Below are 27,729 nucleotides of genomic sequence, written 5' to 3'. Positions count from 1 at the left end.
AAATATGGTTACAAATGACTATTCTATCTCCTTCTGGAATTCTTTCTGTTTAACAGCAGGACCTGACACTGTTCAGTCGAGAATTTCCCAAAGCCCTATTTTCTTGCCTGGGGGAAACTGCAAGGCCAGGCATGATCTGCATTCAAGTATCACTTGCCCTTAGTCAACATGGTATCCTGAACGGCTTCAGAAAAGGGATCTGGGGCGGGGGACCCTAAAAACAAACAACGCCCCCGCCCATCTGCTGACCTTAGTCAAAATGGCTACCTTTGGCGTCTTTTCATAAGTATGCGCATGCCTGGTTCTGGCCCCGCCCCCTCCACCCCGTGGCGCTGATACGTGCGTCGCAGCGTAGAGGGATAGCGCGGGAGGAATAAATTTCTCTGTGATTGGTTGGTGCAGGATTTCAAACCCGAGCTGGAGGCGCGTCGCCCCTCTGCCGTTGGGTGAGGCGCGGAGGGAAGTAAGTGGAAGGCGGCCCAAGTGGGGCCAGGCGGACCCGGCCAGGTGGGCGCTAGGGGCTGCGAGAACAGGTGCGTCTGACTCTGGGTGTGTGGTAGGAGGGAGAGTGTCCGAGGTGGTGAGCCGTGGCCACCGCGGATTCAGGGAGAAGGCCGCCACCTACAGCCCCTGCTGTGGGGCTCTCCTCGGGCCGGGGGAGGCAGCGGCCCGAATGGGCGGTGGCTGGGAGTGGAGGGCTTCTTTCTCCTAGCTGTGCTTTGCGGAAAGCTGGGGGCGTCTTCTTGAGGTGGTGGCTTGAACAGGGCAGGAACCACCCCCAAGAAGTGACTTTCACTTAAATACAGAGTTTGGGAGTGGGTGGGGTAATACCCCCATTCTCTTTGGAAGAGCAAGGCGTTTTGGAAGGGAGAAGCCCTGGTATTTGAGAGGCCGGGGCGGCTTGAAGGGCAGCCTCTCTCCCTTGTGGGCTGTGTGTATCCGGGTAGGCCGGCCGAGGCAATGACATCTTGCCCGTCCCATCCTAATTCTTAGCCTTAGGAAAAACGAGGCCTTACTTTTACAATTTCACGTACGTTTCTCTTCACTGAATTTCGTTCGTAGGCGGAGGGAGTGTTGAGCAATGTGGGGTGGGTGAGAAGATAAGCCCTTTTTTTTTTTCTTTTTTAAGAAATGTCATTATCATTCCCTTGAATGTGTGGGGTGAGCTTTTCGAGTTATTGAAAGTGTTTAGAGAAGACGCCTTTCCTATAGCTTAATCATTCAACAGATATTTAATCAGTGCATAATATAAGTACAGTACAATCTTATTTAGCCTTAAAGGAGCTTGCACTTTTTTTGGGCTGATAGAACTTAAGATAACTGAGGTGAATCTAGTAGGCCTCTACACTATTGAGTATACTGTACATTCGTATAGCCCTTTTAGAAAATAGTTTGGCAATATTTATCAAGAGCTATTAGAGGTTTTGACCTTGCGATAGAGTAATCCCAGCCTTGGAAATCTACTCTAAGGAATACAGCCACCTAAAGAAAAAAACCTGTTCACAGTGATGTTCAGTTCATTCATTCAGTGAATGTATATTGATCATTTGCCAAATGTCAGGCCCTATTCTGAGTACAGGGGCTCAGCAGTGAACAGAACAGACAAAAATCCGTGCATTCTTAGAATTTAAACTGTTGGGGAGGCAGACAATAAACAAATAAGTTAATATGTAAGTATGTTAGATGAAGGTAAGTGTTTTGGAGGAAAATAAAGCAGAGAAGTGTTGAGGGTAAAGGCTGGAATTGAAAATTGGGTAGTTAGGAAAGACCTTAATGAGAAAATGACATTTGAATAAATCCCTGAAGGAGGTGAGGGAGTGACCATACAAAAAATTCCATAGATGTAACTGAAAAACTGAAAATTACATTAATACCCAAAGAAGAGAATGGTTAAATAATTGTTAATCAACTTCTTGTAACTTAATGGAAACATGGTGGAGAAAAGCAAAACACAACATTGTATCAATCTATGGTTGCAATATTATGAGATATAAGTATATAGAGGCCAAAGATTAGATAAGGAGATGCATATAATTGTTTAGGGTAAAGCATTAATTTTTTTTGAACTTAGAAAATTCACAGTTGAAGCAATGGTTTATATCTGCCAAATGAATATTATTGATAATAGAGATAATTTTGGACTGAAATTGTTAAGGAATGCTTTAGTGAATTGATAAGACACTAGACCTTGAAGAATGGAACCCTGCAGGATGGGAAGAATCCACAGAATAAGAAGGAAAAAAAGACCTTAGTATACTAAACTGGTAATAATTTTCCAAGAAATAATAATTCAACTCCTCTTTTTATTTTAGTCTTCATTCACATTGGACTGAGAACATTCTTTTTACTCTTTCTGCAATTTATTTGTTCATAAGAACATTTGGTTTCAAGATATTCCTTCTGTCTGCCAGGTGTATAGAGGCTTCTGATACAGTAAAGCAGAAGCTGGACGTTTAGGAAAAAGAATTGCTCTGAAATGCTTTCATATGAAAGAATCTTGTAGTATTGAGACTGTCTCAGGAGATGGTTTTCTTTGGCAGTGGAAAACCTGTATTGCTGAATTCTTGGGAATCTCCAGATTGAGTAATGTTTGTGAGAATGTTTTTCATTAAAACTCTTTCCTGGAAAACTCAGACAACCTTCCATTGCTTTGTCTTTCAATATTTAACACCCTTGATGCTTCTAAAACGTGATGTATAGATCTCTTAATAATGTTGTTTCTAGGAGGAAGAAGAGGATAGAGCCTTTTCCCAGGATACTCTGCAGTTAAGATCTGTAATAGTCTGTTATTCTGAAGGACGATGTCTGTCTCTTGGCTGGGTGATTGAAATTAAATTGGGGACTCAAAGCAATCACATCAAGCTGAGACTCTTTCCTGGTGATGTGAAATTGCTCCCTCAGGGATACTCACAGATTGGGAGGCTGTAACATAGTGACTTCTCCACCTCTGGGGCTTCTCATCAATAACAACTGAGATTCTCTAGCACCTTTTTGTTTAAAGTGCTCCGCAAACTGATTTCCTTGCTACACACAGGGATCATTTCAGCTTTCCCAAAAGGCAGCGGCCTCGGTAGTGAAAAGTGACAGCTGTTTTACAGCTGCAGAGCAATGTACTACAATATGACTTTGTTTTTGTTTCCTTTCACATTAGTGTATCTCCTAGCTATGGAACTAAATAATAAAGGGGGAGAAATAAAGAGTGTTCATGTGGGTGAAAATGTGACCCAACAGGAAAATTAAGACCATTTTTAATTGACATTGAATAGGATGAGTAAATTTTAGCTTTTTGAGTTACAATTTGGCTGAGATATCAGAGTTAGTACTGATGCAGAAAGATATTTTTGTCATCTATAAATAATTCCCGAATGTCACTTCTATAGAACATTAATAAAAATACATGGTCCCCTGGCATATAAAGAGAAGAGGATTATATTTTGCTAGTGCCGTTTTTGGATTACCCTAAGTAAACCTGTGTTAGAGGAAAAGCTATTTTCAGATGCTACAAGCCTCATGTAAGACAGCTTGCTGAAGAGCCTAGACCTGGTCAAATTTTGCTATCTTCTCCATTCTCTTGGTCTGGGTTCCAGCTATGATTTGGTAATCACTGGGGTAGGATGTAAATAACAATTATCAGGCCAAAACAAAAAACAAAAAAAATGTCATACCCCCTATAATACCCTATAGTAAGGTTCAATTTATACATTATAAAACTTTTACCTACGTGTATTGATGCTATCCTGTGAGGTAAATGGGCCAAGTGTTATTGTTCCCGCTTATAAATGAGTCTCAGAATTCGACTTACCCCAGGTTATACTAGCAAATAGAAGAACTAAAACTTTATCGCAGGGCTTCTGTCCAAGCCACACCTTTTTTAAACTGTTGTTTCAGTTTTCATCTTTATTACACATTGAAGTTCAGATAGAATGGAAATTCTTTTGACAATAGACTCATGGGTGTGTGTGTGTTCTCTGGTTTCCATTTATCATTTATTTATTTAGTAAATTCTATGCCCAACGTGGGGCTCCCACCCATGACCCTAGATCAAGAGTAAGACCCTGACTGCCCTGACTGAGCCAGTCAGGCACCCCTATCAAATATTTATTTTTAAATATTGAGTGTGTGTAATACAATAGCGCCAAAGGTAACGTTTCTCCTCTCACATATACAGTCTGCCTGGAATATAGGGTAGAAATGTGGTAAAGTTAAAGTAGAGGGCAAGGTGTATGTGTCTGAGTGCCAACTGAGCAAAGCAGTGGGGGAAAGGTCAGTTGAAGTGAATGATGACCGCCTGCCAAGTGATTAGGGGTTGGGTAGAGAACATGAGAGAAAAGTCCACAGGTATGATGATGATACTTGTCAGAAAGAGAGGAACTTACGGTGATTCTGAGGTTTGGAACTGAGTGAATGATAAGGAAATCAAAATTGGGAGTTGGTAGAGTAGGTCAGTGGGTAGAGTAGTTGCTAATATATATGATGGGGAAGGATAGAGCGAAGGCTCAGAATCAAGCTTCCCCTCCAGGGCATCCTAAGCAAATTAAGACCTACAGGACTGCAGTTAGGAGAGAGGCTGGAGTGGGATGGGCTATCATCTGGAGAGGATGGTTTTGATAAGTTCTTCGAAAGATTTTCCCAGGACACTCTGCAGGATTGAATTTTAGGGAATATCTGGTGTTGAGAGGGAAGAATAGAAAAAAATCCATAAACCCTTCGTAAAACTCTAAATCTGGAGACTCTGATGGTCTGAGAGTTGAGGGTTACCCTCTGTTGTTTTATAGCAGAGCACTGGGAGTTCAGTTAGACATCTGCCTCCTGGGTACCAGGCATCATGTTTGGACAATAATGTCGATGGAGGTAGTTGTATGAGATAAACCGTTACTACAATGAGCAGATGTCCCCAGGTAGGTTCTCTGTGTCTTTAGTCTTTTTAGGCATCTGGTTGTGTTTTCAAGAGCGTACCTCCCCACAACCCTCACTCTAGGGAGTGGTTTGCACAAAGAACATAGGCGAGAAGAATAGTGGGCTAGAGGAACTTGAGGAAATGTGAGAATTTCTTTTAAAGGGGACAAAGAATCAGGTTGTTGTATTGTCATTTAAAACATCAAACCTTCTGATTTTTTTTTTTTTAACAACCAGTTTTTAATACTCTAGTTGCACTGTGAAATCTTCCTTTTTCTGCATTCTTGGGCAGTTAGAAGTTTTCCTATGTGCGGAGCTCACAGTCTTAGAGTCTCAGAATGTATAGATGACTGCTGAGATAATGGAAATCAGTGCCCTACATTAAAACGGATCAGTCTCTTCCCATTTTTACTGGAGCCAAAGGAAATCATCATTTGAATAAACTACTTAGTGCCCTGCTCCTGCCCTATAGCATTTGGGTGTATGTGCCTGTTTTGTCATACTCTTAAATCCACGGGCATCTCCACAACTTCCAGATCTCTTCCTGCCGGTTTTAATGCTATTCTTTTAGTTTTGTTCTTAGTTTAGAGAAAGATCTTTGTAATAAATTTGTTAGTCTGGTTGCTTAGCAGCTCGCTGTGATTATGTAGCTTGGAACAGATACATTGCCATTTGAAAATCTTGGTTTCCGGCCCTGATTCAGGTATACGTTGCCTCCAAGCTTGGAATTGAAAGGTTTTTGGCTATTAGACCAATCATCGTTTGAGTACAAATGAATAACTCTTGTAGCATTTAGTAGATAATATTTTATGTTTATATATTCCTTTGTCCTTCGTGGGTTTCGGTTGTTTTTTTTTAACTCTGTTCTATCCTCATAGGTTATGGTACAATCTTATAAACATTGTAAAATCACTAAACCTTCATAAAAGAGTTATTTCTTTTCTTTTTTTTTCCTAAAGAATTTATTTATTTATTTATTTATTTATTTATTTATTTATTTATTTATTTATCTATTTTTGACAGAGCGAGAGCACAAGCAGGCAGAGCTGCAGGCAGAGGGAGAGGGAGAAGCAGGCTCCCAGCTGAGCAGGGAGCCAGACACAGGGCTCCATCCCAGGACCCTGGGATCATGCCCTCAGCCCAAGGCAGATGTTCAACCAACTGAGCCACCCTGGCGCCCCCATAAAAGAGTTCTTAAAATTTTATTTAGATGCATGAAATAAGGGCCTAGACTAGAATGTCGAAGGGTGATTTGGAGAAACACAAGAATCCTTTAATGGTATTTCTAAGGACATTCAATTTTCAAATGAAATTTATTTTTTGTTTCATTTCCTTGATAATTTTTGTAACGTCCAGTTGATGTCTTTTTTTCTTGACTGTTAAATGAAGATCTTATTTCCTCAAAGTGTTTCCAGTTAAAGTCTATTCAGAACAGAACTGTCGGTAAGGACACCGTTTTTGCTGTGATATCAGCAGGTCTTGGGGGGAAATATGAAGCCAGAAATTCACTATACAGAACACAGTAGCAAATGATTTTTTTCCTTTGCCCTTCTAACTGTGAAGGTGGTGTATTGTCTCCTTGATGCCAGAATGTGGTACAACATAATCCTTTGCCTATACTTAGTATAAATTTATTAGACATAGTCCCTGCACACAGTCCAGCAGAGAGCCCTGCATTACAGAAATAATTCTTGTGCTGCTGAGCTGGCGATTTCCTCACTTAATCACTCGTGTGACGTCATCTGTGCCGTTGGTAGGAAATGTGCTGACCATGTGCTGCATTTTAAAAGGCAGTTGCAATAAGGGTACTAGCTAAAAATGAAATTAAAAATAAACCTTTCAAGTTGTGCTGGAGGTCTTCAAAGTCCAGAAGGGTTAAAGTGGCAAAAGCATTATATTAATCAATAGACTAAGAGCCACATTTTATAGTTGGTCACCTCGTAATCAGCTGACATGCTTGTCCTTAATTGCTTTCCTCACAGCTCCAGAGTGATTGCAGAGTGGAGGAAAAGACGTAGGCAGGAAGGGTGTGTTATATTTGGAGGTCTGAAATGCTTTTCTGATTTTCAAATGAGTGTTAAACATTCCAACTTTGTTTTTGTAATAAAGATAGTACAAAACACTGATCGTTGGCTTGAGATCCTTATAATGGTAGCTTACAAATGGAAGAGTCCAGATGTTAGTCACTGATGGCTGTGTGGGATTGCTGCTGAATCTTTTGTCTGGGGGAGAAGGCAGGACCCCTAATGTATATTTGATTTCTTGGCAGAAAGATGGATACGACGATGCTGAATTTGCGGAATCTGTTTGAGCAGCTTGTACGCCGGGTGGAGATTCTCAGTGAAGGAAATGAACTCCGTAAGTCATCCTGAGCTGGCCTGCATGAGGAGAAAAAACAGTTTTCAGATTTGGGTTTTCTGCAAAGCTGAAGTGTATTCCAATCTTAACATTGTTTTTCATTTGGGCTTCCTAAAAAGAAAATGACGGTCACTTATCCATGCTCAAAGCTTAATGGACACTCATTCTAACTGGTCACTTTTTTCTATAGTTGTTCTTAAGTGGGTGCACCCAGATTGCTTTCATTATCAAGATTCTCTTTCCATTGACTATTTGGCATTAGTTGCCAATTCACGTTCATACCAAGAACTGGGTAAAATCTGAAGTTCCAAGGATGTTGCTTCTTTCTTTAGAGTGGTGGTTGTCTATATTTTTTATCCTGGGCTTTCCCTCTGTGCTATACGTTTTCAGTTGAAGAGGAGAAAAACGTCATAATTTCTTTTTGAAGAAGGGACTATTCATCTGCTTTCATCTATTTCATGTATTTGATTCTTTTTTTTTTTTTAAAGATTTTATTTATTTATGTGACAGAGAGACAGCCAGCGAGACAGGGAACACAGCAGGGGAGAGGGAGAGGAAGAGGCAGGCTCCCACCCGAGGAGCCCGATGTGGGACTCGATCCTGGAACGCCGGGATCACGCCCTGAGCTGAAGGCAGACGCTTAAGGACTGCGCTACCCAGGCGCCCCCCTCATGTATTTGATTCTTAGTAAGAAATTGGGTAGAGAGCTGGGGAGAAGAAGGAGGTGGTGATAGAATGGTGGTCTGGGAAGTAGATTAGTGAAGAAGGAGGGGGGCTGATGGCCCTGACTTAAGTAATCTAAGGAATTATTATTTTTTATCAGCTTTTCTTTGGGTTGCCATCGTCTTCCATTTCAGATTTTCATTAATACCTAATTTAGTAATCATTGCTCTTAAGTCAGCCTCTGGTATAAAAGTAATGGAAGAACTGTGTCTCCAACTTTTTTTTTTTTTTTTTAAGATCTTCACAGTACTTAGTATGGTGTCCTGCTTATGCCATTCAGCATTTCCTTTAATTTGATGTTTTTAATAGCTCTTATCCATTTACAGGCCTTTTAAAACAATATTCTATTTTCTCTTAATAGCTGTTGCATGACCCTATCATCTGATACCAGCTCAGTAACCATGATGGCATACTAATTAGGCTTCTCTTTGAGGTCACATCATCTCAGATGGATTACTTTGGAGCCCAGTGGGGAAGAGTATTGGATAAGAGATCTTAAAATTCAGGCTCATTCAGCAAATATTTAGCAAGAACCTAAAACAGCTTCTAGCACATGTTGAGTTGAGGGGAAGGGATGACTAAATGCGCTCATGGACAAAAGTAGGTGGAGCCGTAGATGTGGGGCGAGATCCCAACAGACACAGACGAAAGAGGGCATTTAGGGTAGAGGCAAGCGAGTGTGGGGCTTGAGGGGAGTAGGAGTAAGGGGGGAGTGGCATAATCAGAGCAGAGCTTTTTGAAGATGACCCTGGCAGAGGGGGATGGTGGGAGACCGATGAGGACGTGCTTGCCGTGGTTCAGGGCAGAGGCAGAAGGAGCCCTAGCTGGAATGGTGTTTATGAAGACGGAAGTCAGGGGAAATGGGTAGAAGAGACTGTGATAAGATTTCTACGAGGAGGCAGCCAACAGGATGTGGGGGCAGAGGGAGGAATCTGAGGTTTGGAGTCTCAATAACTAGTACAGGCTTTCAACTTATTTCTGTGTCTATTTCTCCATCTGTAAAATAGGAATTCAAATGTCTTTATCTTTGAGGGAGTGCTGTGAGTGTTTGGGGATAAAAACAAGATACTAGTTAGTTGTGAAAATACTTTGGAATAATTATGCCAAAAAAAATAGATATCTATTTTTACAAGTATCCTTGCTTTATAAACACATTTCTATCTTCCCATTGATTCCTGTTATAAAATAGAGGTTTGTTTTGCCTCCCTCTCCAGATCCCTAACTTGGAATGTTGGCTTTTGAGGAAATAGAGTGGCTTCATGTTTTCTAGACTCTAGAATCTCCTTTCTACAACCATCTCAGTCTCTGTCCTCTTCTTTGATCCTAGGAATTCCTCCCATGATTAAGTATCCTGACTTCTTATTCTTGTCTTCCGTCAGTTACTTCATTCTTCTCTCTCCTTTTTGTATAGGTTTGTTCATCTTGTTGTTTTTAGCTAAGCCCAAGGTTCCTGAAAGATCAGAGTGAAGGTTAATATTCAAATAAAATGACTTTAATAACCTACTTACCTTTGATTTCCCCAGTCTACATTGTTTTTATCTTCTATTCTTATTGTGAGCTGCCTGAATATTTTTTATGCCCTTGGTGTGTAAATTGGGAATAAATATAACTTAATTTTTATCAGGTACCTGTTGTGTGCCGACACAATGCTAGGTTTGTGTTATGCTGTATACAGTAGGTGATACTACAGTGTATATGACTTGGTGCCTATCTTCAAGAAGATTATGGTATTTAAGTTTCAGAGATAGGTTTCTTATGAAACAGAAGATTACAGTGTCAAGATATATGCTTTTGGGAAGTATAGAAAAACGTAATGTGGAACAAACAGATTAGGAAAGGATTCATAGAACAGATGGGACTAGAAGAATGGATACATAAAGAAGAGTGTAGGTAGAGCATTCTGTTTGGAGTACACAGCTTGATCACAAGGGAGAAGGCAGAAATAAGCATGGGTCTGTTCTGGGAGCGGGGACAAGAAAGGGTATTGTGTAGTGGTGGGAGGTAAGTTTGAATAGACTGGTGAGGTGGGCTTGGATGCCTGGAGTTTAAATTTGATCTAAAGAGCAATTCACGGGGCGCCTGGGTGGCTCCGTTGTTGAGCGTCTGCCTTCAGCTCAGGGCGTGATCCTGGCGTTCCGGGATCGAGCCCCACATCAGGCTCCTCCGCTATGAGCCTGCTTCTTCCTCTCCCACTCTCCCTGCTTGTGTTCCCTCTGTCGCTGGCTGTCTCCCTCTGTCAAATAAATAAATAAAATCTTAAAAAAAAATAAAAAGAAAATAAAGAGCAATTCTTCATTTATTTGTTCAATGAATATGTAAGTGCCTACTGTGTGCTATAAGGCACTGGAGATAAAAGAGACACAGCGCCCTTGTCCTTAAGAAGCTTAGAGAGTGGTGGGGAAAACAAAGGGAAGAGCCTATGCAAAGGCCCCAGGAGGAGTGAGCTGAGAAAACAAGATCTCTGGGATGGTTTTTTTTTTTTTTTTTTTTTTAAGATTTTATTTATTTATTTGACAGAGATAGAGACAGCCAGCGAGAGAGGGAACACAAGCAGGGGGAGTGGGAGAGGAAGAAGCAGGCTCACAGTGGAGGAGCCTGATGTGGGGCTCGATCCCATAACGCCGGGATCACGCCCTGAGCCGAAGGCAGGCGCTTAACCGCTGTGCCACCCAGGCGCCCCTCTGGGATGGTTTTAATCTATTTGCTGAACTATGAACCAAATCCTGTTTTGTTTTGTTTTTAACGAATCAGAGATTATCCTCAATTTGTTTTCAGGAAATTTCCCTTAATTGCTTTTTGGTAGATTCATTTTATAGTTTAATATATACATAACTTTTTAAGGGAAGTAATTTGAAGTTAATAAATCTTTTGAACGTGTATGTACTTCATGAAGGGGGCTGGTACCAAGTTGGAATTGTGATTCACAAACTGACCCAAAAAATGCCGTGTTTTTTGATCTCCAATATCAGAATTTTTCCTGATCTGTGATCTAATGTGCCGTTTTGACCCATCCTAGCAAACTTCATAACAGAATTGTACCTAAGTAATATCTTAGGTATGCAAATGTTCTGGTTTGGTCTAATATAAACCAAGTTGAATCATCCATACTATTAAAATAGGAACTGTCCTGGAGATGAACTGATACTTTATTTGATTTGAGTTCCATCGTCCAGCTCAGATAGACTTATATGCCAATTAACAATTAATAGGGATTAAACCCCAAATTTAATAAGATTTATCAAGTATGTCCCTGGGGCGCTTGGGTGGCTCAGGTCATGATCTCAGGATCCTGGGATGGACCCCCACATCAGGCTCCCTACTCAGCAGGGAGTCTGCTTCTCCCTCTCCTTCTGTCCCTCCCCCCCACTTCTGCTCTCTCTCTCTCTCAAATAAATTTAAAGAATCTTTTTTTTTTTTTAAAAGAGTGTCCTAAAGAACAAATGAGCAAAATTAGGTCCAATGGAAATCTTGTTCATTCTCAAAATTGTTTTTCAATTCAGTAGATATTTGAGTGTGTATGTGGCACTATATTTAGAAACATTTAATTGACCACAGTGTGGAGCTAGAAAGTTTTTAGACGTGTAGTTGAAAAGTATATTTCTTGTGTTTTATATTTTTGAAATCGAAGTACCATTACATACATCAGAAAAGTACACGAATCCTAAGTGGGGTACTTGATGAATTGCCAGAGTGAACATGGCTAAGAACCAGCTCTTTAAAAAAAATTTTTGTGAATCTGCATTGTTGAAATAGTTTAATTGGCAAAAGGATGTATTTTCTTTTTCTTTAAATTAAGAAGGAAAAAATTTAGTTATGTGTTCTAAACTTAACAAAACGAACATACTATTTAAAGCTATTTGAATTGCAGCCGTATATATATCTGTGTGTATGTATGTGTGTGTATATATATTTATTTTTGATAGTTGCATCGTCTAAGGTAACTAGGTCATAATATCCTGTTCTGCTGAAACCTGTTATTTGTTACAAACTGAAGTGTCCTTATACATAAGACTTGCTTTCTCCAGATTGAATTGGCATCCTAATTTGTAAGTTTGAAATTCAAATTATTAAGACTGAAAAGGGCACTCTATTCATTGCTTCTGTGTTCTCAGGTTAAATTCAATTAGGAAAAGTGCCCTTACTACCCAAGAATCGGCTAGCTTTGTGTGCCTGTGGCCTAGTTTCAGCTGTAAACTGGGTTAGTTTGGCCGGCAGCAGATGTACACCTTGGGAACTTCCTCCGTGGAGGTGGTGGGGAGTGATGCCTAGAGATAGATGGAGGGTAACGAGAAAATAGGAAGGCACTGTAGAACAGTCTTTGCCAATAGCAGGTGGCAAGTGTGAACGCCACCAGGGTCATCATGCTTTGAGGCACTGCCTTGGAAGTGATGCACTCTCTGCAGACACGTGGAAAGAGCCCACATTCCGCCATCGGTGACTCACCCGAAGTTAGTATGATCTGTTCTTACTGTGTCTTTCCCGCTGAAATGTTTATACACCCTTCAGGGCAGTGTTAAACAGCACAAGCAAATTGGCTCTTTACTTTCAAATCAATATTTGTATAATTATATAGTTGAATGGAATTGCAGGCCTAGACATCTATAATATTAATCTACATCTACTGGAGCATATTACAGCAGTTATATTTGAATTTGCTGTTTAACGTCTCTCTGGCGCAGCAATGCGTGACTCTAAAGGAGGCTGTTTTTGTTTTATAGCTGTAACTGTCCTGGTGCGTGACAGCTGCCCCAGAGGTATCCCCCTTTGATTGCCTTCTGTTCAGGAGCTTCCAGTGTTGGTATTACATCTGGAGCCAGGTGACTAATGAGTTCCTTATTCCGTAGCAGATGCCACTGGCGAAGCCACAGTGAGTGGCCCTATCGAAACCGGAATTGCTCCCCACGAAGCTGTCGTGCAGGGCGATGAACATATATCCGGGGTCGTCTCCTGGTTATTTTCAGCTGGCTTTGCCCCGAGTTTAGCTGGTCCCTTAATTATGTATTTGGAGGAAAACTAACTAGAGGACTCAATTGTTAGAACATTAGGACTGTGTTTGCTCCAATTATTGAAGTTTCCCCCTTTCCTTAGAATTCATCCAATTGGCAAAGGACTTTGAAGATTTCCGTAAAAAGTGGCAGAGAACAGACCACGAGCTGGGGAAGTACAAGGATCTTTTGATGAAAGCCGAGACCGAGCGCAGCGCGCTGGGTGTTAAACTGAAGCACGCACGCAACCAGGTGGACGTCGAGATCAAACGGAGACAGCGAGCCGAGGCCGACTGCGAGAAGCTGGTGTGTATTGTTCTCTACGCCGGAACTGTGGCCATGGGGGGAGGGGCGGCGTCATCTGGTCATGTTTCCACCTGCCAGCTATACTCAGTTTCTTCTTCCACGTTAAAGAACTAAAAGCAACCCGTCCATTGACAAGTTGGCCTTGACTGGAACCGAAATTGCATCGTAGGAATCCTGTTCTGCATAGGCTGAAATTTAATTTTTTTTTTCTCTTTTAGACTTGGAACTATGACTTAATAGATTTCAGATGAGAATTTAAATAATTAGGCAGGGACTGCCTAGCATGCTTGCTCTGTCACAAGACGTTGGCTGTCTCTCATGCCACCCAGAATATCCTCATCCTTTTGTCAATAGCTAGTACTTTGTTATTGATACAGGCAAGAGAAGTCTAAGGTTTTGCATCATTACTGCTCCTAATTCAGGGTAAGGGGCTCGATGTATGTTGAGCAGTGTGACTAACGTGGAACACTATCATTTTGATGTACCAGCGTGGGTCATGGTACAAAGGAAAGCCTTTTCGAGGAGGCACTAATCCATCTTGGTACAGTGTTAAATGCCTCAGTAAGCTCAAATTGACTGGTTCCAGTGTGTCACAGCTTTGTATCCATTTTAATGCATTTTGCTCCACCATTTAGAAAGGTGGGTGGCTGCTTTGATCCATAGAGGAAGCCAATAATTGTCCTGATAAAATGACACTAAATTGTTTTTGCTATGCGAAATCTATTTTGGGACTCTTCATTTTGCAGTACTGTCTTGGATTAGCAGCTTGACCCAAAAGTCTTGTAGCAGAAAGCCCACTATTCTGGATGGAGTTCATTTTACCAGTCAGAAATCAGAGACACAATCTGGGCTTGATGTGAATTAATATGCTATCGGTGTAGCAGCCTTCCTGAAGGCTCATTTGCATAATGCTGTATTTTAATGTCTTCTGGTCTGCCTGTCCCATAAATTTGAGGTGAATCTTTCTCTCCTGGTTAGTTAGGATGTTTTACTCTGCTTTGGTCTGCAGGAAAGGCAGATTCAGCTGATTCGGGAGATGCTCATGTGTGACACATCTGGCAGCATTCAGCTAAGCGAGGAGCAGAAATCAGCCCTGGCTTTTCTCAACAGAGGCCAGCCGTCCAGCGGCAATGCTGGGGGCAAAAGGTGGGGAAACCGCATCTGCTGTTATCTGATCACGAGCAGCGCCGCCGTCAGAAGTTCTTGTTATCCGAACTCTCAAATAGACTGTTTCTGGAATGTGTGCTGAATAAAGCAGAAAAAGACTTGGGAGGAAGGGTGGGTGGGAAATAAAGGCACAAGGGCCTCCCAATTTCTTTTATCTTCTTTTGTGTTTGATCTTTCCTTAGGATGTTGTTTCACCGTGGGTAAAATTTTGATGTTGGTGCTAAATTACACATCAAGAACTGATCCCGCTCATTGCTAAGAAAACGAAAGGTGAAAGTGGCAGTTCAGCAGTACTTTCAGAGTTTACTCTCCAGAGAGCTCTTGCGGCTCTTCTGGTTTCAAAGGCCTTCTGTGAGCCAAGACCAGACAATAACTTTGGGTCCCCTGCATCACTATTTAAAAGAGTCTCACCCAGGCCTTGAATTGAACACCCCCAATACAATACGTAGGGAAAGGTCAGCACTCTTAGAGCTATTTATTTTGTTGCCTGGTTGTTTTATGGGGAATCTTTATCACTGAGGAGATATATGGGCTTAATTTCTTCAAAAGCTAATGCTGGGTGATACTCCTTCTTGTAGAAAGCAACCACAATTGGGATCAGATTAAACTTCACTCTTCCTTCAGCCTGTGCATTTTTAGTAGCCTTCTCAGCAGGGAGTAGCACCCATGCTCCTGACTGTAACTTTCAACTGCTGCTGTGAGGTCTTTGCCGAAAAAGCAGCTGTGCTGCGTGTGTCCTCACGCGTGCACAGCCATGCTCTCCCATGGAAACCATAGCAAGCGGCCACCACGACTAGGCTTTGAACTTGTAATTGTCTCCCTAGGAAGGCACTGCTATGGAATTGCTCGTGTTACCTGACCACTGTGACTCATCTGGGCGTTCATGCATTTCACTTTCCAGAGTCTTCTGTATCTAATACTGTGTTGTTTCTCTCACCTAGGTTGTCAACTATTGACGAATCTGGTTCCATTTTATCTGATATCAGCTTTGACAAGACTGACGAATCTCTGGTAATAAACGTTTGATCTCTGAGAATTGTCTATTTTTCTTACCTCTTCTCCCTCAGGAATCTCTCTCCTGTTCTCTCTTCTGGAATTCCTTTATTACTGTTTTGTTTTGTTTTTTTTAAAGATTTTTATTTATTTATTTGACAGAGAGAGAGAGAGCACAAGCAGGGGGAGCAGCAGACAGAGGGAAAAGCAGGCTCTCTGCTGAGCAGGGAGCCCGATGTGGGGCTCGATCCCAGGACCCTGGGATCATGACCTGAGCTGAAGGCAGACACTTAACCGACTGAGCCACCCAGGCGCCCCCCCTTTATTACTGTTTTATTAGTTGATGTGTTACAGATTCTGAGCTAGCATTTTATTTTATTAATTAATTTATTTAAAGACTATTTATGAGAGACACAGAGAGCGCACAGTGCGGGGGAGGGAGAGGGAGAAGTGTCTTTTTTTTTTTTTAAGGTGTCGTGGTTCTCCTCTTTTTTCTTTTCTATTTTTTTTTAAAGATTTTATTTATTTATTTGACAGAGAGTGAGACAGCCAGCGAGAGAGGGAACACAAGAGGGGGAGTGGGAGAGGAAGAAGCAGGCTCTCAGCAGAGCAGAGAGCCCGATGTGGGGCTCGATCCCAGCACGCTGGGATCACGCCCTGAGCTGAAGGCAGACACTTAACCACTGAGCCACCCAGGCACCCCGAGAAAGTGTCTTTATGCAGACTCCACTGAGCGTGGAGCCGGACGCAGTGGGGCTCGATCTCAGGATCCTGAGATCATGACCTTAGCTAAAACCAAGAGTCAGACGCTTAACCAACTGCACCACTCGGGCGTCCCTGAGCTAGCAATTTTTTTTTTTTCAAGATTTTATTTATTTATTTGACAGAGAGAGAGACAGCAAGAGAGGGAACACAAGGAGGGGGAGGGGGAGGGGGGGAAGCAAACTCGCGCTTGAGCAGGGAGCCCAATGCGGGGCTTGATCCCAGGATCCTGAGATCATAACCTGAGCCTAAGGCAGACGCTTAACGACTGAGCCACCCAGGCGCCCCATGAGCTAGCAATTTAAAATAAAAATCCACACAGGCCATAAGAGACTGGCTTATATATTTAGTTTCTGGAAGTGAGAATATAGAACTCAGGATTTGGTATGAGGTTAAATTTATTTAACGGATCTGTGAACTACATGTGCTAATTGACTGTATCGTGGCTTATTAAAAAGTCCCAGCTAGCAATAAAAAAAAATTAGCAAGATTCTACCCAGGCAGGGTTTATTTGCTGCCCTTGGAGAGAATAGACTTGTGCCTTATTTCAGAATTAGATTGGTTCTTGAAGAAAACTTAGTCATACTTCACAATTAGAAGGAAAGCAGTGCTCTGGAACTTCAGCCTGAAGACTGACAAAGTTTCCAGGCACTCTGTCATGCTTTGTTCCACAATGGTTAACTGGCTTAAACTCTTTGTCATCCTGCTTTGTGGGGTAGCACCCTTTTCTTAACTTACAGTGGTGTTTCTGCATAGAAGGTCATCTCCCGATATTTCAGTCTTTGATGTTCAGAGACTGGTGGTTTATTGGTTTGTGTATCTTTCCTGTTTTACTGGCTGAAAGCTAGCAAACAAAGCAATAAATCAGGAGGTTACTCGTGGCTAGTTTTCTGGTAGTGAAACAAGTGATGACTACTTGTTAATGTGGGCTAGGAGCGTTCTGTCCCAAATCAGTTTTGGGAGAAATCATTGCTATTTTATAGATATAAATAATAGGTGTCACCTTTTTGAAATAAGGGATGATATGAATAGGTCTGGGATATATTATAAAACTAGAACATATCAATAGCTGATTTTGGAGCTGGACCTACTTATGGTGTATCTGTTGTAATCCACACTGAACCAAATAATCAGTAGCTAAATTAAATTACTTGACCAGGAGTTGGAGCGATTAGATTTCACTTAGCTAAGCTACCATTGGCTGTACTACTGTTTCTGGGTTTTGTGATTTCAGGGATTATCAGGAGTAAGGAAGTCTCATGAATGTAAATGGTTAAAATAAGTGAAGTGAAACTAGAGCATGGTAAAACATATAATTCTTCAGTGGTGAATGTCTTTGTTGGGGCTCAAGGAAGATGGATGTTTGAGAAATGTAAAACCCGAACTACAACTTTTTAAGTGGCTACATTGTACAGAACGTTTGATTAGACTGCAGTCCCTTAAGAGTGAGAAGGACATTGAACCTGATCACTCTAGTGCCTGAGAGTCTGTGAGTTCCACAACTAACTACAGGAATAGTCAGAAATAAAGGACCAGGCACTGGAGATAATCACGACAGAAGCTGATTCTTTAACCTTTTCTTGCCTCTGTGGTATTGACTTCTGACTCTATTATAAGAGCTTCAATTTTGGGAAGAAAGCAAGTTAACTTACCATAGCTCTATAGCTCCGGCACTTGAGACCCTCCCTTCCCCCTCTCTCCGAATTGTAAGTTAGGCAGTCTAACTCAAAAAGCCTTTAATGTTCTCTGAATTTATTTGCACGGGGTTTAGGGGAGCCCTAACCACAGAAAGAAATTAATACAATGTAATTGTCAACAGGATTGGGATTCTTCTTTGGTAAAGACTTTCAAACTGAAGAAGAGAGAAAAGAGGGTACGTATGGTTTTGTTTAGTTTTTGTTGTTGTTGTTGTTACAAAATTACAATAAAGGAGTTTTCTCTAGAAATTTTCCCATGATACAGCATTCCTGACATTGTTAAACACCTAATGCAAATGAATTCCTGCTGGGGGGCTGTATGGACCCTCCTGGAAGTAGTCACTCAGGACAGAATCCTGTCCTGTTTCACTGTTCTGGCTGCCTCAGTTCATTCAAGGAGTGGAAGAGGGTATACTTGAGTTTGTTTTGAGCTGCCATGGGAATTTTTATGCAGGACTTCAGTACTCTAATATACTGTTCAGATGAAATGTGTGTATAGTGGGATATGCAGAGCTCTGTCTGTGTGTGTGCTTGTTTACGGTACTTAATATGTTTCCAAAGACTGCATGTCCTTAGATAGGATTGCAGCTCTACTTTTTCTGGTGCTGTCATCTAAATTGTTTCTTTCAGGGCACTGAGGGCATTTTTGTGTTGGTACAACTTAAGCTTCATGTGGAAATAGAATGAGAGAGAGCATGTTGTTATTTACCATAGCACTGGTACCTAGGACTTGCACCCAAGTTGTCTAATGGAAAAGTTTTATCTTCTGTGCTTCAGATCTTCTGTTTGGCACTGAACTCCTTGGTCTTTGTCTCCTTTCCAGCGCTCTAGTAGCCGACAGTTCGTCGATGGTCCCCCTGGACCTGTAAAGAAGACTCGTTCCATTGGCTCCACAGTAGACCAGGTAAGAATAGTCAGGCCAAGAGAATTGTGGTTGTGAAACACATCAGAGGTTAGTGGCCCCAACCATTAAGAATTCTGAGTCAAGGGGCACCTGGGTGACTTTGTCGGTTAAGCATTTGACTTTGGCTCAGGTCACAATCTCGGGGTCCGGGGTCAAGCCCCGAGTTGGGCTCCTTGCTCGGTGGGGAATCTCCCTGTCCTCTCCCTCCCCTTCTGCCCCTCCCCCTGCTTGTGCTTGCTTTGTCTCCCTCAAAATAAAATAAAATAAAATAAAATAAAATAAAATAAAATAAAATAAAATAAAATAAAATAAATAGAATCCTGAGTCAACGCTGCAACGTTATTTTGAGAGAGAGATTTGGTGAGTTTTTCTCTGTCATAACAGGGTCCTTATCATCCATATGAATGAAATCACTCTGATTGAGTAAACCGTCAGCTTTGTATTTGATTCTTAGTTTCTTGTATATATGCCTCTGTGACCTATATTTCTGTTCTAAAGGATGAGGTTTCATCTGAGTGTTTTTGAGCTGGGGCTGCAAGTCCTGACCAAGATTCAGGAAATTTTCAGCCACTGCAAAATTACCCTATAGTAGAGGGGAAATTAGATTCACATGTTTGTCCTTCCCTCATTTCTACTTTTGTTTCAGGGGAATGAATCCATAGTTGCAAAAACTACAGTGACTGTTCCCAATGATGGTGGGCCCATCGAAGCTGTGTCCACAATTGAGACTGTGCCATACTGGACGAGAAGCCGAAGGAAAACAGGTCCGTTAGCTTTGTAGCTATACTGCCTGTGTAAAACAACTGGTAGAATTTGGGGAGACTTGGCTTTTTAGAGCCCTTTGAGGCAGGGATTGGATATTGTGGGTAGTTTTCTGCTGCCCCTTGCTGACGGCCGGAGCACCGTGCCATTCTCTACCTTTGGATTGCTAGCCTGGCCGACGCCACTCACACATAATATGTTATTCCTTTTTTTTTTTTTTAAAGATTTATTTATTTATTTGTGAGAGAGTGGGGGGGGGAGGAGCAGAGGGAGAGGACCTTCAGGCAGATGCCCTGATGAGCGTGGAACTTGGGATCAAGCGGGGCTTGATCCCATGACCCATGAGAACCTGACCTGAGCCGAAACCCGGAGTCGGATGCTCAACTGACTAAGCCACCCAGGTGCCCCATAACTCATTATTCTTGAAATGATTTTTCTGCATAGCCATTGTAGTCACTTCTGATTATGGTTACAAATTACCGGTTGTCTACCAGTTATATGAAAGTCGGGGTTAAAATTCAGAAGGAACAAAAAATTAAAAAGCTTAAAGTTGCTTGTTTTCTAGGTACTTTACAACCTTGGAACAGCGACTCCACCTTGAGCAACAGACAGCTGGAGCCAAGGACTGAGACAGAGAGTTCTGGCACTCCACAGAGTAATGGAGGGATGCGCCTGCATGACTTTGTCTCTAAGACGGTAGATCTGTGATCTCTCTTTCTTCTTTTGGGCACACTGAATTTTTTGATTGTGAAAGTAATAGATACCAGGAACAGATTTAAATAACTTAGTGTTAGAAAGTTAAATGTCAGATCTCCTTCTTTCGGTTCCACTCTTCAGGGCTAACTACTGGTTACAGAGGGTGTCTAGCTTTCCATTCTGTGAGTAACATTACGTTAAAGCAGCTTTTCAGAAGCAGTTGTTGATGCTTTTTAGTGATACATATTTACATAGTAAGCTTGAATATAGCAGATTTTGCCTTTGTCCCATTGGATTTCCTCATAAAAACCCAAGCAACCTGAGGCTCCGAAGAGTTAACTGCCTTGTTTGGGCCACAGGACAGTCAGTGGCAGTGTTAACATGGCGATTTTGTGACTCCTCATCACCAGGTTCTTTCCGCTACTGTACGCTGCCCGCTTCCAGCTGGATGACCTTATGATGCAAATTACACGGCCTCTTTTGGCTTCTGTGTCCTTAGCTTAAAGAACAAAACCTACGTTACAGGATTATTGTGAGAATTACACAAGTATGTGTAAAGGGATTAGGAGGTTGTTTGGCACATACTAAGTGCTTAATAAATGTTGGTTGTTGATGATGGTAATTTTCTAATTCAGACCACTCTGTTATTTCCGTCCTCTTTCATCCCCAGGTTATTAAACCTGAGTCTTGTGTTCCATGTGGAAAGCGGATAAAGTTTGGCAAGCTGTCTCTGAAGTGTCGAGACTGTCGTGTGGTCTCTCACCCAGAATGTCGGGACCGCTGTCCTCTTCCCTGCATTCCTACTCTGATAGGAACACCTGTCAAGATTGGAGAGGTAGGACCTGTGGGGGCCATCCTTGTGTTATGGCTTCTTTAGCTTTTTCAAAGCTTAATGTCAGTTTTTACCCTAAGATAGTTTTTCCCACGAATGATGAAGAGAAATGATCAAATCTTAACTTGCAGCCGAGTCCTGCTTGAGTTTATTTGGTAACTTTTCTACACCAGACTTTCCTTCCCTCGTTCCACCCTCTCCCTTCTTCCCTACTCATCCTCCCTCCCTCCCTTTCCTTCTCTCCTTCCTTCTTCCTCCCTCCCCCTTCCTTTCCTCCTCTTCTCTTCCTTCCCCTCCACATCCTATTCCTATTTTATAAAATCCAAACATATACAGAAGTAGAGAGATTACGATACCTAACCCCTGGTTCCTATCTCTCAACATCTGTGATTACTAGTTCATGTCCAATCTCGATTTATCAGTACCCGCATGTCCTCCTCCTGGCCCTGTCCAGTGAATTATCTTGAAACAAATACCAGCCATCATGTAATTTCATCTGTGAATGTACTTCCTCTTATGTTAGAGGTATCCCATATTAAGCTATTAAGATTAGAGTCCTTATTTCTAAAAACTGATTCAATCTATTAAGAAATTATTTTTGTATGAACAACATTAACAAGATTCAAAACAAAACGATTATGCTGCTGCCCAGCCCCTAGCAAATCAAATGTTGCTTTTCTTTAATCTTAACGGTTCTTATTCGTGTACGTGATTGGTTACAAATTTTCTCTACTCTGATAGAGAACCATGGAATTCTCCCCTACAGATAGGTTTGTGTCCTGATCAACTGTGAGTTGTGTTAAATAATTTTTCTTACTTAAGAATAATTAAAGGGTAAAGAAAGTTTTCTTTTTTAGAATAATAAATTAGTTCACATTAAAGGCCGTACCTGTAATCTCATTATTGCTTGCTTTCTGAGGCCCTTGAGTAGAGGACAAGTGGGGGCAGAGTTGTAGCTAGTGGTCTTATTACTTGTTCATGCACGAGTGTGGTATATGTGACCCTAAATCAGTCCTGTAGTGGTTGTAGGAAAAATATAGCTGAGAGTCTCTGTTCTAATATATGCTTTTGGGAGTAGGAATTTACAAGTAAACATGATGTCCCAGCCTTAGTATTAGTTTGAAGATGGTTTTTCCTACTCGTCTTGATTTGCTGGTCTAAGTGGTATAAATAATAATTTAAAACTCTCCCTTTCCAGGGAATGCTGGCAGATTATGTGTCCCAGACTTCTCCAATGATCCCCTCCATTGTTGTCCATTGCGTAAATGAGATTGAGCAGAGAGGGCTGACTGAGGTAAGAGTCAACCTTCAGGGGTGCCTGGGTGGCTCGGTTAGTTAAGTGACCAACTCCTGATACCAGCTCAAGTCATCTGTGAGATCGAGCCTGTGTCAGTCTCCGAGTCGGATGTGGAATCTGCTTAAGATTCTCTCTCTCCCTCTCCCTCTGCCCTGCACTCTCAAAAAAAAAAAAAGTCTATCTTCAGAGAGCATGAATTTGTTATTGTGTTAATTTAGGACTTCTTAACTGAAAGTGTCACCTTGGTAATAGACAGGCCTGTATCGGATCTCCGGCTGTGACCGGACAGTAAAAGAGCTGAAAGAGAAATTCCTCAGAGTGAAAACAGTACCCCTCCTCAGCAAAGTGGATGATATCCACGCTATCTGTAGCCTCCTGAAGGACTTCCTCCGAAACCTCAAAGAACCTCTTCTGACCTTCCGGCTAAACAAGACTTTCATGGAGGCAGCAGGTAAGAGCAGATCTTAAAACTAGAATGTGAGTCCCCCAGGGGCGGGAATTTTTGGCTCTTCGTGTACCGCCCGGTCCAGTGCGTGCAACATTGTGGATGATGGGAGAATAACTATATCCGTGTTCTTGTGCCCGTCCTCTTCCTGTCAAACTGTATAGGCTACTAACTCGGGGTTTTTTGTTGTTTTTGGTCAAGTTTGAGGCTGTCCTTTTGAACTTGGAGCCATCTTTGATTCCTTTTCCCCACACCACATTTAATCCATTGACAAATCTTGTCAGCAAAGGTCTTGTAAAATTTATCTTAAAATTGAAATTTGCCACTCCTACTGCTACCACTCTTGACATCTCTCATCCCGGAGTGAGAAAAGAACCTGCTAATTTTCCTCTTTCTATTCTAGGTCCCTCTACACTGTGATCCTCAAACAGTATCTAGAGGGGTCCTTCTAAAATTTAAATTAGATGATGTCTCTTCTTTTTTTTTTTTTTTATTACCATATAATGTATTATTTGTTTCAGGGGTACAGGTCTGTGATTCATCAGTCTTACACAATTCACAGCGCTCACCATAGCACATACCCTCCCCAGTGTCCATCACCCAGCCACCCTCTCCCTCCACCCCCTCCCCTCCAGCAATCCTCAGTTTGTTTCCTGAGATTAAGAGTCACTTATGGTTTGTCTCCGTCTCTGGTTTCTTGTTTCGTTTTTTCCTCTCTTCCCCTAGGATCCTCTGCCTTGTTTCTCAAATTCCATGTATCAGTGAGATCATATGCTAGTTGTCTTTCTCTGATTTATTTCTCTCAGCACAATACCCTCTAGTTCCATCCACGTCATTGCAAATGGCAAGATTTCTTTTTTTGATGGCTGCATAATATTCCATTGTGGATATGTATTCCACATCTTCTTTATCCGTTCTAGATGATGTCTCTTCCGTCCTTAGTATTCTCCAGTGACTTCCCAGTGCTCTCAGAATAAAATCCACAGTCCTTCACATGGCCCCAAAGAACCCACCTGTAGGATCTGGCTCCTGGTTACATCCCTAGCATCATTTCTCTCAACACCCTTCCCTTCTTTCTTTCTTCTCCCGTTAACGCTGGCATGCTTGCCGTTCTTAGCACCTAACCACGCTTACTCCCCTCTTCTTGCATTTGTTATTGTCTCAGCCTGGAATGTATTTGCATGATTTGCTCCTTTGTTACTTTCAGGTTTCTTTTTGGGTATCTTGTCCTCAGAAACACCTTTCCTGATCATCTTGTCCAAAATGACCGCTCCCATTACTTTCTAGCTTCTACTAAATAGCACTGCCTGATAGATACCTGCTTTTTGACTAACTCCTCCAATAGAATGTAAGTTCCATGAGGCAAGGTCTTTGTTTAATTCTGCTTTACCTGAGCACTTGGAATAGTACCAGGTCCATAGTAGGCCCCTGACCAGGGTTTATAAACGAACACCTTGGTAATTGTCACTGCAGCTGTGTGCCTGCCTTCCCAGCACACGGGTTGCTAGCTGCCTTCCCTAACTGCGGGAGCCGAGTTTTTTTAAGGGTTCTGATTTCTAATATTGAGCTGTTGGCCAGTGTCCTGCTTGTTAATGAAACCGGAGTTTGATGCAGTCATGAACCTAATCAGAAGTTTCAGGCGCTTACTGTATAGATGAGACTTTGTGGTCGATCACTTGGAAGCACGCTGTCAGGGGAAAGAAGTCTAGGCCTCTTGGTGTTTTCTTTTCATTTACAGAAATCACAGATGAGGACAACAGCATAGCTGCCATGTACCAGGCTGTCGGTGAACTGCCCCAGGCCAACAGAGACACACTGGCTTTCCTCATGATTCACCTGCAGAGGTGACTACAGCAGAAACTTCCTTCTGGGAGTTTGGGAATTTGCCACGGGGAACAGAACGTGGGTTGGGTGTTAGGGAGGGAACGTGAAGGGTGAATTGTTTTCTGGTAGATCTTATATTTTGGTCTGTGTTTAAGCGGGAGAGCAAGTCTTCTAATTGAATGTTCTCTTGCTTAGAGTGGCTCAGAGCCCAAACACTAAAATGGATGTGGCCAATCTGGCTAAAGTCTTTGGGCCTACCATCGTTGCCCATGCTGTGCCCAATCCAGATCCAGTGGTAATGTTACAGGACATCAAGCGTCAGCCCAAGGTAGGCAAGTGCACTATATCTATAACATATATAAACCCGTGTGACGGGATAACATGAGAGAGTGGTGAGAAGTAAGGCCCGAGCTTTGGAAGTGTGCTAACCTGTTCGGTGGCTGTTTAGGTGGTAGAGCGCCTGCTTTCCCTGCCCCTGGAATACTGGAGTCAGTTCATGATGGTGGAACAAGAGAACATTGACCCCATGCATGTGATTGAAAACTCAAATGCCTTTTCAACGCCACAGACACCAGATATTAAAGGTAAGGCCCGAGTTGTGTTTCCTTAAGGGACCTGACTCCCTCTCTGGTTTTTTGGCCATGTACCCTCCCCCTGCCTTTGCTAGAGCTGTTTGGAATTCATATTCTTCAATAAAAATTAAATTCATTATGAGGATTCTTACATTAAAAGAAAATCTGTACAGTTCTACCATTCTGACTTGTTTTTTCACTTTTATGGAACATGGTTCTCCTTCTTTTCCTTATATAATATATGGATATTTTAAAAATATAGTAACAATTCAGAGATAATTTGATCTTATTTCACTTAGCATATTGTGAGAACTCTTTCTGTTACTATATAATTTTACCATTTTTATGGTTGTAAACTGTAATTTACTTAACATGTTCTATTGGGAATTGATGTTACTTTTTAGTTTTCGTAGTTATTAAATAGTGCTGCCGTCAGCATTATATGTATATACCTCTGTTTCCCCTAATGTTAAATTCCCAGGAGTGGGAATCGCTGAATTAAAGGGCTTGGACATTTTTATGTTTCACCAATTTGATTTCTTAAAGGCTTTTGCCAATTTGTATTGCCAACAGAAATGTCGGAGGTTGGTTTCTTCCGACTTTACTGGTGTTGGAGACTTGACCTCTCATTTTTGCAAGATCCTTTTTAAGAAAGAACGTTGTTTTTTCTAATGTAGGTAAGAATCGAGTGGTCAGACATTAGATCTGTGAGTGTTGGAGTTTGCGAATGGCCTAAATCAGGCAGCGAATGTCAACTGTTCATCGAGCAGTTGCCTGCGTAGTTCCAATGATAGACTGCCTGTCACAGATGATGGCCAAACTGATCGCTGTGACTTTGCTTGCGTCTCTAACCTTAGCTCTTAAGGGCTTCATGGGGTGTTCAGCTTAGAACTGGCCACCCACAAGGGTGCTTGCCTTTTTGCCCTTCCTTTAAAAATATGTCTTAACTTTGAAGTGAGTTTACTGGGGCCCGTGACCACTCCTGAGCATCAGCTTCTCAAGACGCCTTCGTCTAGTTCCCTGTCGCAGAGAGTGCGCTCCACCCTCACCAAGAACACGCCCAGGTATGTGGGACTGGCCGGCTTGGGAACTGAAAAAGGACTCTTTCCCGAGACCTCTCTTCCAGCATTCCGAAGCTTATTGAAGGGAAAAGTGAATGAGGCCTTAAGCTAGCAGCTAGCCATTAAAAGCTAATCTGGAGCCATAACGACACTTTTTGGAAAGGGTCTAAAGGTTTTGTTTCCCCTCTCTCATCTCACGTGACCAAAGAGTAGTTTGCAGGGTAGTTGTTGAGGGTTTCCTGTTTGTAGCTGGCAATGTCAAGTAACGTTAGAGTTGGTTATTTTTTTACCTTCTTTTCATAGAATACTTTTTTGGTTCATTCTCTGTAGATTTGGGAGCAAAAGCAAGTCTGCCACCAACCTAGGACGACAAGGCAACTTTTTTGCTTCTCCAATGCTCAAGTGAAGTCCCGTGTCCTGTTACTTGCCAGCGTTTACGACGGCGAGGAAGGGCGCACCTGTACTCATTACCACTTTTAGCATTCTCCAGGCTTTTAATCAAGTTTAATTGTGCATGGGGGTTTTATTAAAACTATATATATCTCCCTCTCTTTCTCCTCAAGGAATGTAATATCAACACCTTGTGCTGTCGTTGTTGGGAACTTTTAGATGGGAGCTCTGTACGGCAGTAGAAGGGAGAATTCGGAATTCATTGTGATTTGGGGGGTGGGGCGGCCAAGGGCGGCACATCCCTCTGGCTTAAAGCCAAATGCTGCTCATGGACTGATCTTTCTCTGGTGTTATTTAGAACTAATTTCCGTGAGACAATGACAGAAGCTGTACCTCTTTGGTGAGACTGACTTGTCTCAGGGTGGGAGGTGGGAGGGCAGGAGATTTAGGATGGCTCCTTCTGAGAACTTGGAGGTCCCCTTTCACCAGTAGGAGCTAAACTGTAACGTGGAGCTTTCATAAAGATGGGATAGGACGAGGACAGAACTAGTGATGGGGGTGTGCTTAGCTTTCATTCGGATTGAGTAGGTTTAATAGTGTTAAGTGGCACAACCTTGTAAAAGTGATATTGCACCCGATGGGCCTCTGGCTGGACTTCGGGGTTGGTTGGGGTCAAAGCCAGTTTGTATTTCAGCTGAATTCGTGCTGATGCTTGAGCCTGCTGTCCCCTTGTCCATTGGAGCCCTACTTCTAAAGGTCATATGCCGTCTATTTGGGGCCCCAGTTCACAATTAAGAGTAGGCCCTATGGGGAGATTGTCAATATTTTGTGTGGCAAGAAAAGTCACAGTCATTTTGTCTTTGCACTTTGGTTGCTAAACTCTTCCTATGGAACATAGCCACATCTAGATAAATATGAACTTTTTCTTTTATTAAAATTATTTCCAATGTCTATGAAAATGCTCTCTTCTGTAGAATGCTTTTGACCCATAGTGACCTTTGTCTGTAAAACACATATTTAGAATAATATTTGGAAAAAAAGTAAATTGTTTTTTCAGAA

General features: G+C 42.0%; 1 protein-coding gene across 2 annotated transcripts; it reads left to right on the top strand.

Annotated features, from left to right (window-relative positions):
• Nucleotides 1-380: 380 nt before the first annotated feature.
• RACGAP1 (Rac GTPase activating protein 1) lies at nt 381-27,729 on the top strand. Of its 2 annotated transcripts, none has more exons than XM_045801092.2 (17): nt 381-533; nt 7,166-7,254; nt 13,066-13,268; nt 14,278-14,414; nt 15,377-15,446; nt 18,010-18,063; nt 18,711-18,791; nt 19,438-19,555; nt 20,119-20,249; nt 20,920-21,084; nt 22,280-22,375; nt 22,631-22,829; nt 24,562-24,667; nt 24,843-24,975; nt 25,096-25,231; nt 26,175-26,283; nt 26,611-27,729. In XM_045801092.2, the coding sequence occupies exons 2-17, from the start codon at nt 7,170-7,172 to the stop codon at nt 26,684-26,686; spliced, it is 1,899 nt and encodes a 632-aa protein (XP_045657048.1). In that variant the 5' UTR covers nt 381-533; nt 7,166-7,169; the 3' UTR covers nt 26,687-27,729. The 2 variants fall into 2 exon arrangements, with proteins under 2 accessions (XP_045657048.1, XP_045657049.1); XM_045801093.2 differs by having other exon boundaries at nt 390-533; nt 7,170-7,254.

The sequence above is a fragment of the Ursus americanus genome, chromosome 25 (assembly GCF_024610735.1).
Source record: "Ursus americanus isolate L20-20 chromosome 25, mUrsAme1.1.p, whole genome shotgun sequence".
Classification (NCBI taxonomy): Eukaryota; Metazoa; Chordata; class Mammalia; order Carnivora; family Ursidae; genus Ursus; species Ursus americanus.
The sequence above is the reverse complement of the archived record's forward strand: the minus strand, read 5'-3'. Positions and strand labels throughout refer to the sequence as shown.

Bases quoted from the DNA above. Each gene is read 5' to 3' on its own strand.
- RACGAP1 (XM_045801092.2), top strand. From the start codon at position 7,170: ATGGATACGACGATGCTGAATTTGCGGAATCTGTTTGAGCAGCTTGTA. The intron at 7,255-13,065 runs GTAAGTCATCCT...CCCTTTCCTTAG, and splicing joins CAGTGAAGGAAATGAACTCC to AATTCATCCAATTGGCAAAG. The intron at 18,064-18,710 runs GTACGTATGGTT...TCTCCTTTCCAG, and splicing joins TGAAGAAGAGAGAAAAGAGG to CGCTCTAGTAGCCGACAGTT.